Source organism: Lathamus discolor, chromosome 2 (genome assembly GCF_037157495.1).
Source record: "Lathamus discolor isolate bLatDis1 chromosome 2, bLatDis1.hap1, whole genome shotgun sequence".
Classification (NCBI taxonomy): domain Eukaryota; kingdom Metazoa; phylum Chordata; class Aves; order Psittaciformes; family Psittacidae; genus Lathamus; species Lathamus discolor.
The window spans coordinates 135,149,191-135,165,588 of NC_088885.1; the positions used below are offsets into that span (position 1 = coordinate 135,149,191).

At 41.7% G+C, this 16,398-nt stretch overlaps 1 protein-coding gene across 5 annotated transcripts in view; it reads right to left on the bottom strand.

Moving 5' to 3' along the window:
* Positions 1-16,398, bottom strand: part of RUNX1T1 (RUNX1 partner transcriptional co-repressor 1) — a 120,028-nt gene that overhangs the window by 73,559 nt on the left and 30,071 nt on the right. Inside the window, exon 1 of one of the 5 annotated variants that reach the window (XM_065668577.1) lies at positions 11,675-11,797. The exons of the other annotated variants lie outside the window; for them this stretch is intronic. Coding sequence (XP_065524649.1) covers positions 11,675-11,681 — 7 coding nt within the window. The 5' untranslated portion in view covers positions 11,682-11,797. Of the gene's footprint in view, positions 1-11,674; positions 11,798-16,398 lie in introns of those variants that run through there. 5 annotated transcript variants of the gene reach the window in all.

Genomic DNA, 16,398 nt, shown 5'->3' on the forward strand with positions numbered 1-16,398 from the left:
AGGACTGCAAAGTCCATCACTAACCTATGTCACTTTTATCTTTTACAGCAGTGGCCAGATTAAGTTCCAATTTTCTCCCCACATAACCTAACAACATCCTTGTACTCCTCATACACAGGTAACAGTCCCTTCTTCCACAGGTGACAGATTTTCTTTTTTTCCTTGAGGTCAAGCAGTATCTACATGTTCAGCCACACTGGTTTCTTCCCCACCAGTTCAATTTTTGGCATTTGGGGACTGCCTGCTCCTGTGCTTTGAACATTTCATTCTACAAGAGTGTCCAGCCTTCCTGGACCCTTTTGTCCTTCAGTACCAACCAGCACCCTAAACAGGCCAAAGTCAGCCCTCAAGTCAGCCCTCTAAAGTGGAGGTTTTGCTCACCTTCTTCCTGGCTTATTCAAGGATCAAAAATTCTATCATTTTGGTGATCGCTTTGCCCAAGAAAGCCTCCAATCATCATATCACCCACCAGTCCTCTGTTTCTGAACAGCAGATCTAGACAGGCATCTCCCCTAGTTGGCTCACTAACCAGCTGGGTCAGGGCATTATCTTCCACACCAAGAACCTCCTGGATTGCTTCCCCTCTGCTGTGTTGTACTTCCAGTAGACACCTGGTAGGTTGAAATCCCCCAAGGGCTAGTCATTGTGAAACTTCTCCCAGTTGTTTGAAGAACACTTCATCCGTAGCTTCATCCTGGCTAGGTGGTCAATAACAGACTCCTACCAGGATTATTCGCTTGGTTGGCCTTCCCCCTGATTTTCACCCACAAACATTCAACCGTCTCACTCACAACATTAAGTTCCAGGCAGTCGATGCACTCCCTGACATACAACACAACCCCACCACCTCTTTTTGCTTGCCTATCCTTTCTGGAGAGCCTGTGGCCATTCACTGCAGCACTCTAATCGTGCAAATCATTCCACCACATTTCTGTGATGGTGACTGTCATTATTTGCCTGCTTCATAATGGCTTCCAGCTCCTCCTGTTTGTTGCCCACGCTGCAGGCATTGGCGCAGATGCATTTAATTTGTCCTGAGGATCTGACCTCCAACAGCAGCATGCTACCCCCTGACTCATTCTAGCAAGCCCAGTGTTATTCCCTTTCTTTCCCCTTCCAACCTAGTTTAAAGCCCTCCTTATGAGCCCTGCTAGTTCCCAGGATAAGATCCTTTTTCCCCTTTGGGACTGGCGTACCCCATCTGCCGCCAGCAAGCCTGATGCCACATAGACTGACCCATGGTCTTTTTTTGACCAAAATTTTGATGTTGACGCCAGTCCTGGAGCCAGGAATTAATTTGCAAGATTTTTCTTGTGCTACCATTGTCATTGTTTGTGACTGGCAGGAGGGACAAGAAAACTACTTGTGTTTGGGAGAACCCTGAACCAGTCACCCCAAGGCCCTGAAGTCCTTTTTGAGTCCCCTCAAGGTTCTTGTTGAAGAGATTTCCTCATTGCCCACCTGGAAGACTAGCAAAGTGAGTTGGGTCAGGTGAACATATGGGGCTCTATGTTCCTCGCAGGGTGGAGTCACCAATCACCACCACTCTTCTGTTTTTCCTAGGTCATGATACAAGGCATTCTCTGACTATTCCACGGTGACTCTTCTAACCTGGATGATCTTTATCTACTTCATCGTCTTCCTCATTTTCCTGATCCTCAAGTACCAGGGCCTCAAATCTGTTGTAGAGGGGTACTTGGGAAGGTGACATGAGCTGGGGGGCAGTATGCCATCTACCCCAAGGAGTAACCGGCTTCCAACCTACCCTGTCTCCTAGGTCCCCTCCACCTGCCTAGTGGCAAGAGGGTAGGCAATCCTTAATTTCTTTTATTCTGGGTGGCTGGCTTGCTTCTCTCAGGGACGGTAAAATACGGCTCCACCAGTGAATCTTCTCAGATTCCCTTATGCACCTTAGCCATTCCACCGCTTTCCATAGCTCTGCCTCCATGCAGAGCACATTATCAACCCGGTGACACCTTGCACAGCTACCATCTGACATCATCAACAGGTTCTGGCCCTCACTACAGACAGATACCTGGACGGCTACATGTTTTGAGGGACATCTGTCTGGATTGCCATGTCCTTTCTGGCCAGCAGAGAGGACTTAGTTTTCTTTGCCTTCTGCTGTGAGGATGCCATCCTTGAGCAACTTCTTGATGACCACTGGCTGCACTTACCCTTAAGTTTACCAGGCGTCTGGGCCCTTCCCACTCACTGCTGCTGCCGCCCAATGCCCTTGTTTGCCTGCTCCATCTGCTGTGCTCTCAAAGGAGGTGTTTCATCCATTCAGGGGTAGTGCTGTCCCTCCTGGCGCTGTCCCCTATGAGTCAGCTGCTGAGTCAGCAGAGCTGCCAGCTCCTGGGCAAGTCCTGGCAAGGACCTGGGGCTCCCTTTGTGGCTCTTGTCATCCAGTACCAAGACTCCTGGACGCTGCATTTTCCACACTTTCCGGTGCTGAAGGTGTTCGCTCTACAGCTACTAACCTTGGCAAGAAGAAACTCTCTTTCAGGACCCTAGAGCGAGGAGATGCTACAGTGCCATGGAAGAATGAACTCAACCAATGTGGACCACCTGAATTCTAGAAACTGAGTTTTATCACTGTCCTCCATCTGTCAGAGGAGAAATATAAACTAAAACCAGCCAAGACCAAAGACATAGTAAAAGCTGTCACAAACCAGTTTCCAAGAAGAAAACTAATGTGTTTCCAAGCTATTCAATGGCTGTGACATCTGACCTCACTGGATATCTAATTATACCCTTTCTTTTACAGACATAACCGAAGTTGCTTTAATGAGCATTTTCCAAAAGCTTTCTTTACTGTGTTAACAACTTTCGAACTCCCTATGGTTCACTCAGTATTTCTTGGTGTGTACTTTCAAAATTGATACAAACACCAATTCCTTCTCAAAAAGAACAAGGTTATTACATCCTTTCTTTCTAAGGACAATTTCTGTACACTGCAGTGTTTATAGTTTAAAAAAGTTAAAAGTGGTGTACCCTGTACAGTTCCAGGTAAAGAAAAGTAGCTAAATGAAACAGTAAGGCTGTCTACAGAAAATTACCTCTTCTAAACTTCAGTTAGGAAACTTTCTCCTAACTAGAATACAAATAAATGTGTGCAAACCTAGCAGATATAATTATGCAATCAACAATTATGTGGTGAAATGGACTGGAAAAATAAAATTAAAACAATAAATGTTAATTTGTATTTGCTAACCATGACTGATGTGGCTGGTGCTCTGCAAGGCGCAAAATCCTTTAAACAAAAAATTATTAAAAAAAAAATCAAGGAATTGTATGGGAAAGGCACATATAGCAAAAGTCTATGGAGATGGCATTCACTTGGATTATAAAAAAGCTACAACAAAAATTCACGGCTGTGTACACATGCTTGTTGTCCTGGCTTAAAAGGGCCACCAGCATATATCTGGAATGCACAGTTTAAAAGCAAGAATCGAATTATGGCTGTATTTTCATATGATAGGAGTGCACACATTTTCCAAACTGTAATTTTGTGGCAGGAAGACTATTTGAGTTATGTGTGTTTGCATGACTCACAAAACACATATTAAGGAGAGATCTGAAAAAAGGAAGGGGAAAGGCCCTGTATCACCAAATCAGGAGACTACTCCTTTAGCAGGATGTGGTTTCAAAACAGAAGTGCAGCAAGACAGTGAACCCAGCATCACTAGAAGAATCAGAGGGGAAAATGAGACTACAAGAATCTGCACCACAGATGAACAGGGGGGCTCCCAAGGCTTGAAGAAGGGGATAATACGCATATAAAGAAAATTCAAATAAAGCATTAGAACTGAAAGGGTACCAGGTTAAATTTTAGAGATGCTTTCTGAATTACTTACAGAAGACAGAATAGTGCATCAACACACAGAAGAGAAAAGATGTATCAATAAGCTGAAAAGGACAATGGACTTTGAAAGGTAAAGCATATTCCTTCTTCTTGAATCATCATTTCACACTTCACTGCAGTTAAGCATATGTAAATCTCACTTCCTGCAAATCTCAATTCGTTACAGCACACCCCTTTTTTTAACCAAGAATGATATAGATCTGACCCCATACCAGATCTGCACGAACTTGCAGTATGCTTGAAGGGTTACTAAAAATAACATTTTTCTTCCTTATTCCTCAGCCTCTCCTCCAAGAGGTGATCAATACTGATTCCTTTCGCTCTTCTATTTCCACACCTCTATTGGTCTTTGTCAGCTCAGTACTGTCAATATGCAAAAATACGGCAGAGCTCATTACAGTCTGCTTCCAAAGGGATGTCCATAATGAATGAGAAATTATGAGCAGTACTCCTAATAAGTGCGTCCACTGCTGATGGTATTTCCTTTCAAACTTCAGAAATATTTCCTGCCACCTTTGACTTACACTTTGTGTCTGTTTAAAAGCATGGTTAAGTTGCAGGCATGATTCCAGAACATATATCCACACTAATGCTGAAATAGCAGGTTGGATAATTTAAATTAAATCAGATGTGTGGGTCCTACCAGATAGTTATTCCTCATGAAAATTTCACAAGATTGCTATATCCCAAGAGCAAGAAGAAGTAGAAATAAATGCACAAATCATTATGCAACATCATGGAAAAGCTCAAGTAATGCTGTAGCTTCATGCCATAGGAATTTAGGCAAGAGATTTTTAGAAGCTGGATCGGTTCAGTGTCCCTTTTGACACTACAGCCCTAAACCAGCTGCAAGAACATTACTACCAGGTGGTGTGCTGCAGTAAGACAAAACCAAAAGGTCTGCAAGCCTGTAGTGAAGCAGCTCATCTCAAATCCCAAGGTCTCCAGCAATTTTTCTCAAGTTCTTCTGCAATTAATGCTCACAATGAGGCTATTTCTTCACAATCTGCCTCTAACTGGCAGTAAAGAAGAAACTGCTACAAGGGAAAAAATAAAAAACACCAACAACACAGAGAAATAAATTCAGCTTTTGTATGTGGAAGAAAAGCTCCATGAGCTACTACAGGAAGGAGGTGCAGCCCTTTCAGCCAGCACTGAGCTTGACAATTCTGCTCTCCGACTGGCATGGAAAGGCAAAGTTCATTCTGCAAGTTACAGATGAAATAATGGTTTCAGATCCAATTGGAGGAATACATAACTTTAGGTGCTGCTGAATTTCCCCCCTGAAACACAACACAAAAGCCAATGCCACAGATTGCTCTGCTTTCCCCTATACTGCACAGGGCTAAAGCACCTCAGACTTCATATCTAAAAGAAGTAACAGATCCAGTAGAACAAAGAATCATGCAGGCTGAAGCGACCTCAGGAGATTAGATAGTACATGCCCTACTGCCTCAAAGCATGTGCAGTTACATCAAGTGGCAAGGGGTTTGTCCAGTATAGGATCTTCAATAACAAAAATGCCACTATGTCTCTGGACAACCTGCTTCAGTTTCCAACCATCCTTATGGTGAAGAATCTTTTTTCCTTGTATCTACTGGGGATTTATCATGGTCTATTACTTGTGCCTACTGCCTCTCATCCTATCACTATGCACCTCTGAGAAGAGATTGGCTCCATACATCTTCTTTACACTCTCCCATGATAGAAAAGATATCAAGTTGGTTATATTTAACTAGCAACTGCCTACAGCTCACAAACAGGGAAATACTGGAGATAGGATGCTTTACTCCTGCCTTTCAAGAGCCTCAGTAACTTGGAGACATGGGATCCACAGCACTTCTCCCTCCTCCAGAAAACATGTCCATATCCTCACCTTCAGAAGATTGGCAAGTAGAACTGGTTTGCATATGTATCTTGCACACTAGGCGAGACGGAAGAGGTAAGCTTTGATTTTACTCAGGTTTTTGAGTGGAAGCCTCACTCTGGAAGTGAAACACATGAATTCTGTCCTGGGTTCAGCAGTAGCAGCCAATTTCTCTCCTTCTTAGTAGCTGCTGCAGTGCTGTGGTTTTGACTTTCAGCCTCAGAACAGCGCTGATAACACCAATGTTTTTAGTTATTGTTCAGTAATGTTTACTCTGACCAAGGACTTTCTGAGCCTGCTCTGCCAGGGAGGAGGGGAAGCCAGGAGGAAGCAGGGAAGAAGCAGAGACAGGACACCTGACCCAAACTAGCCAAAGGGGTATTCCATACCACAGCATGTCATGCCCAGTATATAAACTGGGGGCAGTTACCTGGAAGGGCTAGATCACTGCTCGGTCAGGCTGGGTATCGGTCAGCAGGTGGTGAGCAGTTGTATTCTCTTCCCTTGTTATTTCCCTTATCATTATTATTATTGGTGGCAGCAGTAGTGGTTTGTGTTATACCTTAGTTACTGGACTGTTCTTAACCCGTGGGAGTAACATTCTTTAGATTCTCCTCCCCATCCCTCTGGGAGCAGGGGAAGTGAGCAAGCGGCTGCGTGGTTATGGGTTGCCAGCTGGGCTTAAACCACGACAAATTAAAATCCTCCTTCAGCTCACTCAAACTCAGGTCTATAATGTATTCCCACAGTGGGGGGATGGAAGGGGAAGCAACTGCCCAGCAGTAACTTACATGGGATGGGAGTAATCTCCATTGCTCTTATCCTGCCTGAGAACAAAGCAGGCAACATTTCAGGAGGGACAAAGGCCTGAGATCAACAGCAGCAAGGAGGAAGCAGCTCCTGCACCACTCCTGCACTTCATGTGGTGACTCGCATACAAGAGGCAGAAAGAACAAGTGTACATTGGAGAATGTAGTGCAAAGATGGCTGAGCTCCTGGAGAGTTAAACCAGGGAATACAGACAGCATGGTACAGCATGGCAAGGCTTCACCAGCTTTGCAGAGGAACGGAGTGAATGTGGAGTTATCATAGTGGGATACTGACTGAATTCACCCTTGCCAAGTATGCTGATATGGCTAGACTATGTCTGAGTACAAGTGAAAATCCAAGCACTGCTGCCCTGTGGATTTCCTGATTTAATCTCTACTCGCCTCAGCATCACTGGCTCAGTGCTCCATCTTAGACCACACATTTCCAGAAACATAAAAGTAAGCCTGCACTTGTGAAAAGACCAACATTTCTGAGTATGTGTTGGGCTTCCTCTGAGATTATGCACCAGATCCAACTGTGCAAACATCTCAGACACAGAAATGCTTCAATTCCAAAAAGAAATATAGGTGTGAACTCAGCATTGGCCTGCTTAACCCTATCGATATTGAGACAGATCTTAGCCTGCACAGATGCACGCCTGGGAAACTTTGAAGCTGTAATAGTGATGCATGTGGAATGAGGAGAGAGTTGAGGGATGCAATTTTGGATTTGGTAGCCAGCTAGTGCTTCAAGTGCAGAAGTCATCTCATGAGCTTAGTCTGTGAGCTGGTAGCAAGGGATCAGGCTTCAGCTGTTTTGTTGTAGAGTTATTGCTGATGTACAAACTTGGAAGAAGAAAGGATGCAGCAAACAAACGAGAAAACTGGTACAGGTATATGTACAGGTCTGAAAAGAGCCAGATGATATGTCTTCCTCTACTCTTAGGTACATCAACTTGCCTATCCGGACTTTTCAAATTGGCGTATCACATCACTTTACAATTTATTTTACCCAAAATTGGTATTCGAGCCTTTTTTTTTTTTTTTTAATCACATATACACAGATCACATTGATTTGCAAGCTATGATGATTATGCCTTAAATACATGAGCATGAACCCCAAAATCTTCAAATCAAGATGTGAACAGTACTAAGCACTCTATGCACACCAAGGAAGTACCAGTCCCGAGAAAGTGATTTGTTTTCTTTCCTCTCCAGCTAAGGGGCTGAGTTGAAAAACACTAAATCTTCACAGGGAAAGAGTATTTGGGACCCTGCTTATACATGTATGTATATATATAACAGCTATTTCTGCAGCATGATCTGCATCCCAGGACGTGTTAGCTACTTTCCATGCATATGTAGCAAGATGCAGTTCACAGTCCCATAGGTTGAAAATAAGAGCAATAATGTCATACAAACTTTCTAATTTATTACTACCATAAAAGAAGAAATTTGAAAAGCAAGTCATTTCACGTCATCTCCCAAATCCTACAATACAGATCTGAAGAACCTAGTGACCTATGGTCCTCTTAGGGAAAGAGCTTTTCACTCCTATCTGATTCCTGAAGAACATAAAGTCATTATGTGGGATGACTGGAATAATGGTGCAAGGTTAACACTTGGACTTCAGTATTTCCAGACACATTTTCCCTGTTTGGCAGGAAACTTGTTTTGTAAGACACAGAATTGTCCTAATATAACAGCATAGCAACTGCAACTTAAAACAGAACAAGCCGGTTAATGGACTGTTAGAGGATTTTTGCTGTATAACAGCATTTAGACGCATGTATTTAAAAAACAGGTGGATAATCCAAATGTTCAGTTACTAGGACACTAACAGTTATGTCCATGGCAATTTTGTTTCTGTTCTTTAAACAAATCATCACTTGCAAGCACTAATGTTAAAACCAGAAAGCCAGTCTAGTACACAGTGGCTATAAATGCCAAATCAATTTTCAGCAGATAATAAAGTCCATGTTTTACAATCAGCAATGCACTGTTTTACTACCCAAAATGTAAGCTAATAATATATAGCTCTGCTAAATGGAAAATGCAGATATGCTGTTAAGAAACGGGCTGGCTGTGAGATGATGGATCATTTCTGCTGGGACCTTCTTAAAGCTATGTGCAAATGTTTTGAAAATATCACATGATGTGGCCATGTGTTAAAAATTACAGCCAGTTAAGTTCTCTGCTAAGAAAAATATGTGGGCAATTTATGAAATGCACTCCAGGATGGAGATATCTTAAGTAAAACCAGATTTTGAAAACAAACCCTTTTTTTTTTTTGAAACATGAACTTAAAAAAAAAAAAGTTGCAGCCACATCTGGAGAGCAGAAGTAAAGAAAGGGTGGTCTGACCTAATACCAGGCCATCTTCTGAAAGAGCAGCATTATTTCTGGGCTACAATGACTGTGATCACTGATTGTCCTTTTAAGGAAACCATGCTGAATACTGCCATGGGCAATAATAAAGCATTTTGTAGGCCAACATCTGTTCTTTGAAAGTACTATAAAATGACTGGTAGATTTGTAATGTTTCATAAATAAAGTCTGGAATAAACAGTTCTTAAAAAAAAAACAAGGGAGGGGGGGAAAAGGAAAAAAAGAGACAACATATTCACAGTAATCAGACAAACTCGTGTATGGCATTAGATTTGAACACTGTTCCCCCAGGATCAATTATTTAGAGATAAACACTTCCTAGAGTTCACTACATAGAATGACAAAATGGTTAACTTGGTTACTGCAAGCTGCATGTTAATAGAATTATCTTTCTAGAGACTTTTCTCAGAGTTGCAGTAGTGCCTTAACAGAGATCTGAATCACTTTTACAGCGTTTCATTAGGCAGCCTCACTGCTGTCACTTTGCCCTGACAGGGAAGGGAGGAGGTGAGCAACCAGTCGCAATTATAACAGTACGTGCAGTTCATCTTTGAAGGGCAAATTTAGTTTGTGTGTTACCGCCACACATAAACCAGAACCCGTCTTTATGGCTTCCTGTTCTTTCCCTGAAAGAAGGACTTCAGATGTCAGAAGCACTGAAGGGATGCTTCTGAAATCAAGACTTCACACATACACAAAAGGCAATGACATAATATCAGATTACATAAAAATACACATCCTTTTAATCTCCTGTACATAATGTGCTTACTTTTAAAATACAAAATCTGCCCCAGATGGCTAATAATGCCCATTTGAAAAAAAACATCACCACAATATTAAAGGGCTAAAATATGCTGCGAACAGATTGAGAGGCAGTTCATCCTAGAGGAGAGTAAAAAAGTGCAGATGGGTGTCAAAAATAGCCAAGTGTCAGATCTGTTCAAGTATCTCCATTCTGGCACATGCTCCCAGTCACAGCTGTTAGTGTATTCTCTGTATCCAAGTGCAAGGTTTTCTAACACTCTGAGCTGACATTAAAACACACTTCTTGCTTGCTACTGCTCTAAGAGAATGCTGGAAATTAAAGATTTATTTAATGGTAAAGCTTAACAAGTATTGATAAGGGTGTACATACTCGAATGTGGCGCATGCCATTTTGATTAAAGATGCATGAAATTTTAACCAGCAGGTAGAGTAAGTAACTTAAATGCCAAAGGCTTAATAGGTTTTCAGAAACCTCCACTCTAGGCATTCCAGCACTGTTTGCCAATAGCCCCAAATAATGCACACAAGGATCAAAACTGGTAACATTGTGTCATTTTAGTTACATTTAAGTATCTTTATAAAACACAGAAATAGGAAGAGAGTATGAGTCTCACAAAAATATAAGGGAAACAGGAGTGGAATCAAATTATACAGAATGCAGTTTTCCAAATTAATGAATTACCATGATATTTCTAATGAAGACCACATTCCCAGGAACGTAATGCATGCAAATCAAATTTGACATTTAAAGGGTTAAATTGACCTTTCATAGTCCTCAGTTGTTATCTATGCAAATTAATTTGCCCATATTTCAACCATATAAATCCTCTTAAGCTTGTGCTTTGAGCAAACAGAGACCACTTTCCTGCTACAACCAGAGGATCAGCAAACATACCAGCAGTAGGATACGACCGTGTATAAAAATCCTAAAAAGAAAACATTTTTCCAACAACTGGCAATACCTACATGCAACTGTGGTTGCAGCAAACTGGCAGATACTGTTTCAAAACACCATCTGCGAGGTGTACAGACTCTCTGTGATCAAGCGTAGCCTCTTCTGCCTGTCCTACCCAAATAATCCACAAGAACCAGCCAGCTGTAGGATCTCTAGCCCTGTCTTTTTTTATCCAGAGACACAGGCTGCTATAATCAGGCACATGGCTTTCTCGAGCCCTTACCATAGGGGGAAAAAAAACCCAAACAAAACACACCAAATTCAATCCACTCGATCGTGGTCAAGCATCTCACAAAACCCCTCAGATGAATCACCCGGCACAGAAGCCCTGTTTTCATTGGCAATAACAATTATCAATCAGACAAGCGATCATAAGATCCAAGGATAATATTTTCCTGAGGAAACCGACCTATTAAAATTTCCAGCTCCATGAAAATTCCTCTAATTCAGCAGGGTTTTTTTATTGTTTTATTTTGAATCAACATATTCAGTGATCTGCCCAGTGACAGTTAAGGACTATGATTTAGGACAATGCTGGAATAATTTGTTTTACAAATCTCCTTCACTTCTCTGACATAAACAGCTTCTCACAGAGAGAATTTCAGCTGATGGGTGAATGCTGTGAATGATATCTACCGATCAAATGTTTGCAGCTTCAAGGTAGAGCTGACAGTCACGAAAGCCAGCCTGAAGCTGCATTTCTCTTTGCTAAAAATGATCCCCCCTGCAGAGACCCGCACCCACAAAGCTGGTGACTTTCTGCTATTTCTATTCCTTTTCACTGAAACATCCAGTCCTGCTGTAAGTACCATCTCTGGCAGTTCTCTTGCACAAATTCCCCTCCCCCAGACATATACACAACAGAATTAGCATCCACAATCGCTCCATATCCGTATCAGCTTGCAAATCACCCTCTATATTAAAAGAGAAAGAAAAAAAATAAAGGAAAAAAAAATACTATCAAAAAAACAATTAGCGTTTCCTCATTTAAAACCAAAAGAGCTGCAATAATTTCAACTCACCAGGCATCCTTGGATAAAATATACCACACTGTAAATGGCTCTCTCCTAAAAGCAAGCTTATTTAGGGCTCAGTGCCTCCTGTTCTGGAATGAACAGAGAGAAACGAGGAGGGCCATCAGAACTGGCTGTGGCAGCGTAGCTGGAGGCAGGATGCTGGGCGCGTGCGTTTGCCAGGCAAAGACAGATGGAGAGCTGACACTCTGTATTGCACTTGGAGCAGAAATGTGAATGATGACAGGAGCACATGTGGCCTTGAACCCAGCCCTGTCTCTTCAGGCAGAACAATGACAGGGATGTGTGTGCAAATTATCACAACCCTGGCTCCCCTCAGCTGACTCCTTTTACTCTACCTTTCACACCAAGTTCCAGATGACCAAGGAACAGAAACTAAAATGCAGAGTGATAAGCCAAACACTGAATTATTCATTTTTTTCTTTAAAAGTTAACCCTTTCTTTTGCTGACATCTATTAAAGAAAAAAGCATTGCTTCCAATCAGCTCTCCTCCAAAAGTAGAAACAAATTCATTCTTTAACAGCCATAATTTTGCACGCCATAGGACTACGTTTGTTTATTTAGCTGGAAATTCAAAACATGCATGAGGATATATATGAGAAAATCCCCCCTCCTCTTCCTCCCCTCCCCACACTTTTGTTATTATTATGCTGTTTTACTATAGTGAACGGAGTATCAAAATCACTCCCTTTCTCAGATTCTCAGTAGCATGTGTAAAATAGAACACACTTAGAAAGCAGACCACTTTTATTTTACTATAGTGCTTTTAACCCCCTGGGATTCCTGTATTGATATGTTCCAAACATTTGCAGCTTACTCTCCTTTACCTTCATGGTGATCCATGGGGGATGAAAACAAAATCTTCCCTGTAAAGCTTTTTCAAAAGCTAAACAATCATGTCCTCCCAATTTGTGATTTTGCACACCCCTTAAATGTTTATCCTTCGCATGAATAACGTAAGCCTGGCTAGGTTCAATGCACTCTTCCTTATTAAGCTTTAATGGACACCATGATACATAAAACTACAAGTCTTTGTTATAGTGCTTTATCTAAAGCTGGCTATTTTCTTCTCAGCAGTCCCTCTTTAGTCCTTTGTAAAACATCTTTGCCTCTTAGGAGAAACATACGCCTGACTCGCATGCCTTCTGTAGCACGTATAGCCTCACACAAAATTCCAGGCACAAGGAAAAATATCTTCTTTTTTAAAACTCTCCTCCCATTTAGCACTTGCAAAAGCCTCTTGTTTCCTAATGAATGTTTCTCTCCAGCAGTTAACATGTAGGTCCTGGTTCTGACTTTGCCTTTGCAGTATATGTTTAAACCCATATAGAAAGGCAGCGATTCTCAGTCAGACCTTCAGCAGCCGCGTTTCTCTCCATGTAAAACTCATCCTTTTGTACTTATTTATGCATCCCCCTGATTTTGCGTTATGCCATCCTCTGCCTCTGCTACGCAGAAATAACTCTGCTTTCAGGCCTTCCTCTTCCTTCCTCTAGCTGCCACAGAGCCTGATAACGATCTGTTTAGGAAAAGGACACACATGCGAAATTAAGCACAAAAAAATAACAACCCTTCCAATATCCGGACTAAACTCATGAATATTTCACACTTAAAGCATATGAGTCACTTCATTTACTGATATTTCCACAATAACTTTTTAACACTATCTAGCTGCCACCCTTAAGCTTCACTTAAATGGGACAGAGACTCCTAACACAGGACTGCCAAATTCAAGACACTTAAAGCAGCAAAGCAGCTCCCTCACCCCAGTGAACACCCTGGCACTGACAATCCAATGTGTCTGCTACTGGAGGTGGGTCTTTTCTTCACCTTCATCAGATACCTACTGCGATGAAGTTCTCTAATGGATTTCTGAGTGTCAGAGAGCCCAAGAGAAACACCAAAACGTGAAACCGTTTTCATGACATACCTACCGCTTTCGTAAAGGGGGTAAAGGCAGAGGGGGAAGGGGAGAAAAGCAAGGGAGAGAAGCAAAGCCTGGGCCTCCGAGGCCTTTAAAGAATTTACTATTATTTTTGTTTAGTATTTGATGCACTACTTAAAACCAGCCAGTCACTACTGCATTTGCTGTGCTGTTTTTCTTTTTTAATGCTGTACTCTACATGAAAGGAAAAACATTTTCACAGTTGGAAGTGCAACCTTTCATCAACATAGATGCAGCCTGAATCAGCTTCAGAGTAGAATGTAAAGTGTCAAAGGTATGACGCATTTTAATAAAACCGAACAATATTCACTCTTAAAAGAAGGTCTTAATATCGGTACATTGTAAATCCACAGACCACAGCTCACGAAATTGAACTTCCATATGCTGTGTGATTATGCATCTTTTTTTCTGTGTGTAAAAAGCCTTTTTAAGCTGTTATCTGACTACAGTAATTACCACTTAAATTGATCCACGTCAACAAAACCTGGATCCCTGGAGATTCTCACCTAGAAGTCTGCTTGTGGAAGGGGCTAACAGAATGCCTCTGCATCTGAGACTACTTCAGCATTTTCTCAAGCAGCCAGCTGCATGAATAGTTTTTCCCTCTCATTATTTAATACACTGAGGCAGGCTGCAACCCATTTGGCAGTCCTCCCTGAATAAATATCTGTGGATATTTATTCGCTCTGCCCACCCCACCCCCATTTTTAATGCAGTCACTTAAAGCTTGACCTAACAGGTTTTGCACCAGGTCTGAAATTTTAGCAGGCCAAGCAAAGGTGGACAGCCCTTTCTGTAAAACAGTTTTGTTCTCCACTAAGAAAGGAAAGGCAGTGGTTTTAACACACTGTACCACAAGAGTTGGTATTATCCATAATACCAAAATGAAAGGGATACAGAGAGTGAAAAACCCAGAAGATAATCTTCAACCGGTTTCTTTACGGTGACATTATGCTACACCTTCCTGGGTGGGAATCAGCTCCTTCTTTGACAATCATTCAAAACACTTTATGAAATAATATTAAAGAATCCTCTACAACTCCTAATGTCTTGAAAATGGGTAAAGAAGGCAGAACAGTTTCCACGCTTGTATATGTGAAAGGGGAAAGAAAAAGATTTTTATGCAGTGGATGATATAAAGTCACCAAGACATGGATCTGATGGAAAAGAGATTCCAAACGATCACTATTTAGAAGTGCAGAGATCGCCTTCTGCGCAAAGCTAGCTTAATAACAGGAACTGGAAGTCCACTGAAAGGCATCTGTAGTTAATGAAAGCTCTCTATTAACAGTGAAGGAAGAATTTAACTCAAAGCTTTTCTGTAGGACTTCTCAACTTCCCGCTCTACTTATAGCAGACTGTTGTGATACATTGTGACTTCACACAGTGGGTATTAAGTGAGTTAATTCAAAGGAGCTGAAACCTCATTGATCCTAATTGAAAGCAATACACCCAACCAAATAGTTTTCTACCCCATCTGCTCTGGCCTGCCACCAGCTATTCAATACAAGAGAATTAATAGTTTCAGATATTCTAACAGACCCAATAAAAGCACTCATTTAAGCAGGACTGCATTAACAAAGTGAAAAACCAAGGGCAAAATGGGTTCAAATGGAGCATTTTACTCCTAGTTGGCTTTAACAAAGCTGAATAATGCTTATTCTGACTTTTTATGTGCAAGACTTGATAAACTGAATGAGAAGGCACTCAATGATCAGCCAACGAGCATTGATGAATGGTCATTAGGACCCCCCCAATCTCAGGGAAGGCCATTCCACAAAGTGGCACACCAGCTTGAAAGGGCGGACTCACTAATGTCCAGATTTCCCCGCTTGCTTGTTCCACTTTCACTTTCAGACCACTGGCCACCAAATGAGGCTGACATATTGGAAAATAATCTTTTATGGGCGAGTGGTAAATAAAAATGGAGGCATTAGCTCGGCTTTCAAATTCAAATCTGCTAGTTTTGTCAGCCCCCAAACGTTTTGATTTTCCACCCAGCTGGAAGCTATTAGTGTTTTCTTAAGGCATCCCACTGACAGGACAAACCCACCTCATGTGTGAGCTGTAGAGCTGATGTGGGGGGACAGGGGACAACCACTTTTGGATGCTTTCTGAACTTTATTCCATGAATTGTCCAACCAAAGTACAGTAAAGGCAACACCTTCAGGAGAAGCTCACTAATTTCTTGCTGCCCAGTATCTCCTTCACCTCATGCAACAGTAGTCCACCTAGGACTGTAATGGGTACCCTCAGTGTGACTTTTTCCATGACATTGTACCTAACCTCCCTTGTTTTTACTGCACTACCACAAAAGAGCTCAAGCTATTCAGGAACGGCACTTCTTTCTGAACTCCTGCTTCTTTGCTTGGAAAGGGAATTAAGATATTCCAGTAAGATACGTGCTTATCTGTTAACAGTAGCTCTTAATGCATGCAACACAAAACATTCGCCAGATAACACTAAACATTTCCCTAAGCATTTCCTTATTGGCAAGGCTTTCTGGACTTCTGGAAAAAAAAAAAAAAAAAAAAAGACAAACAGGACCTTTAAAACACACACAGCTCTGTGAAACACAGGCTAATTGGGATTACCTGCACAAATACCTCAACAGCTGAGAGCTAGAGTCACTAAGCTGGGAAGAAAATATCCTTGGTTGTCTAAGAAAAACTGTTCATCAGGTTACCTGTAGTACTGGATTAAATTCAGTGGAGGTGAGAAAGGATCCATCTCTTGTTTCAGTTGGGTAAACTTAGAAGTCATACT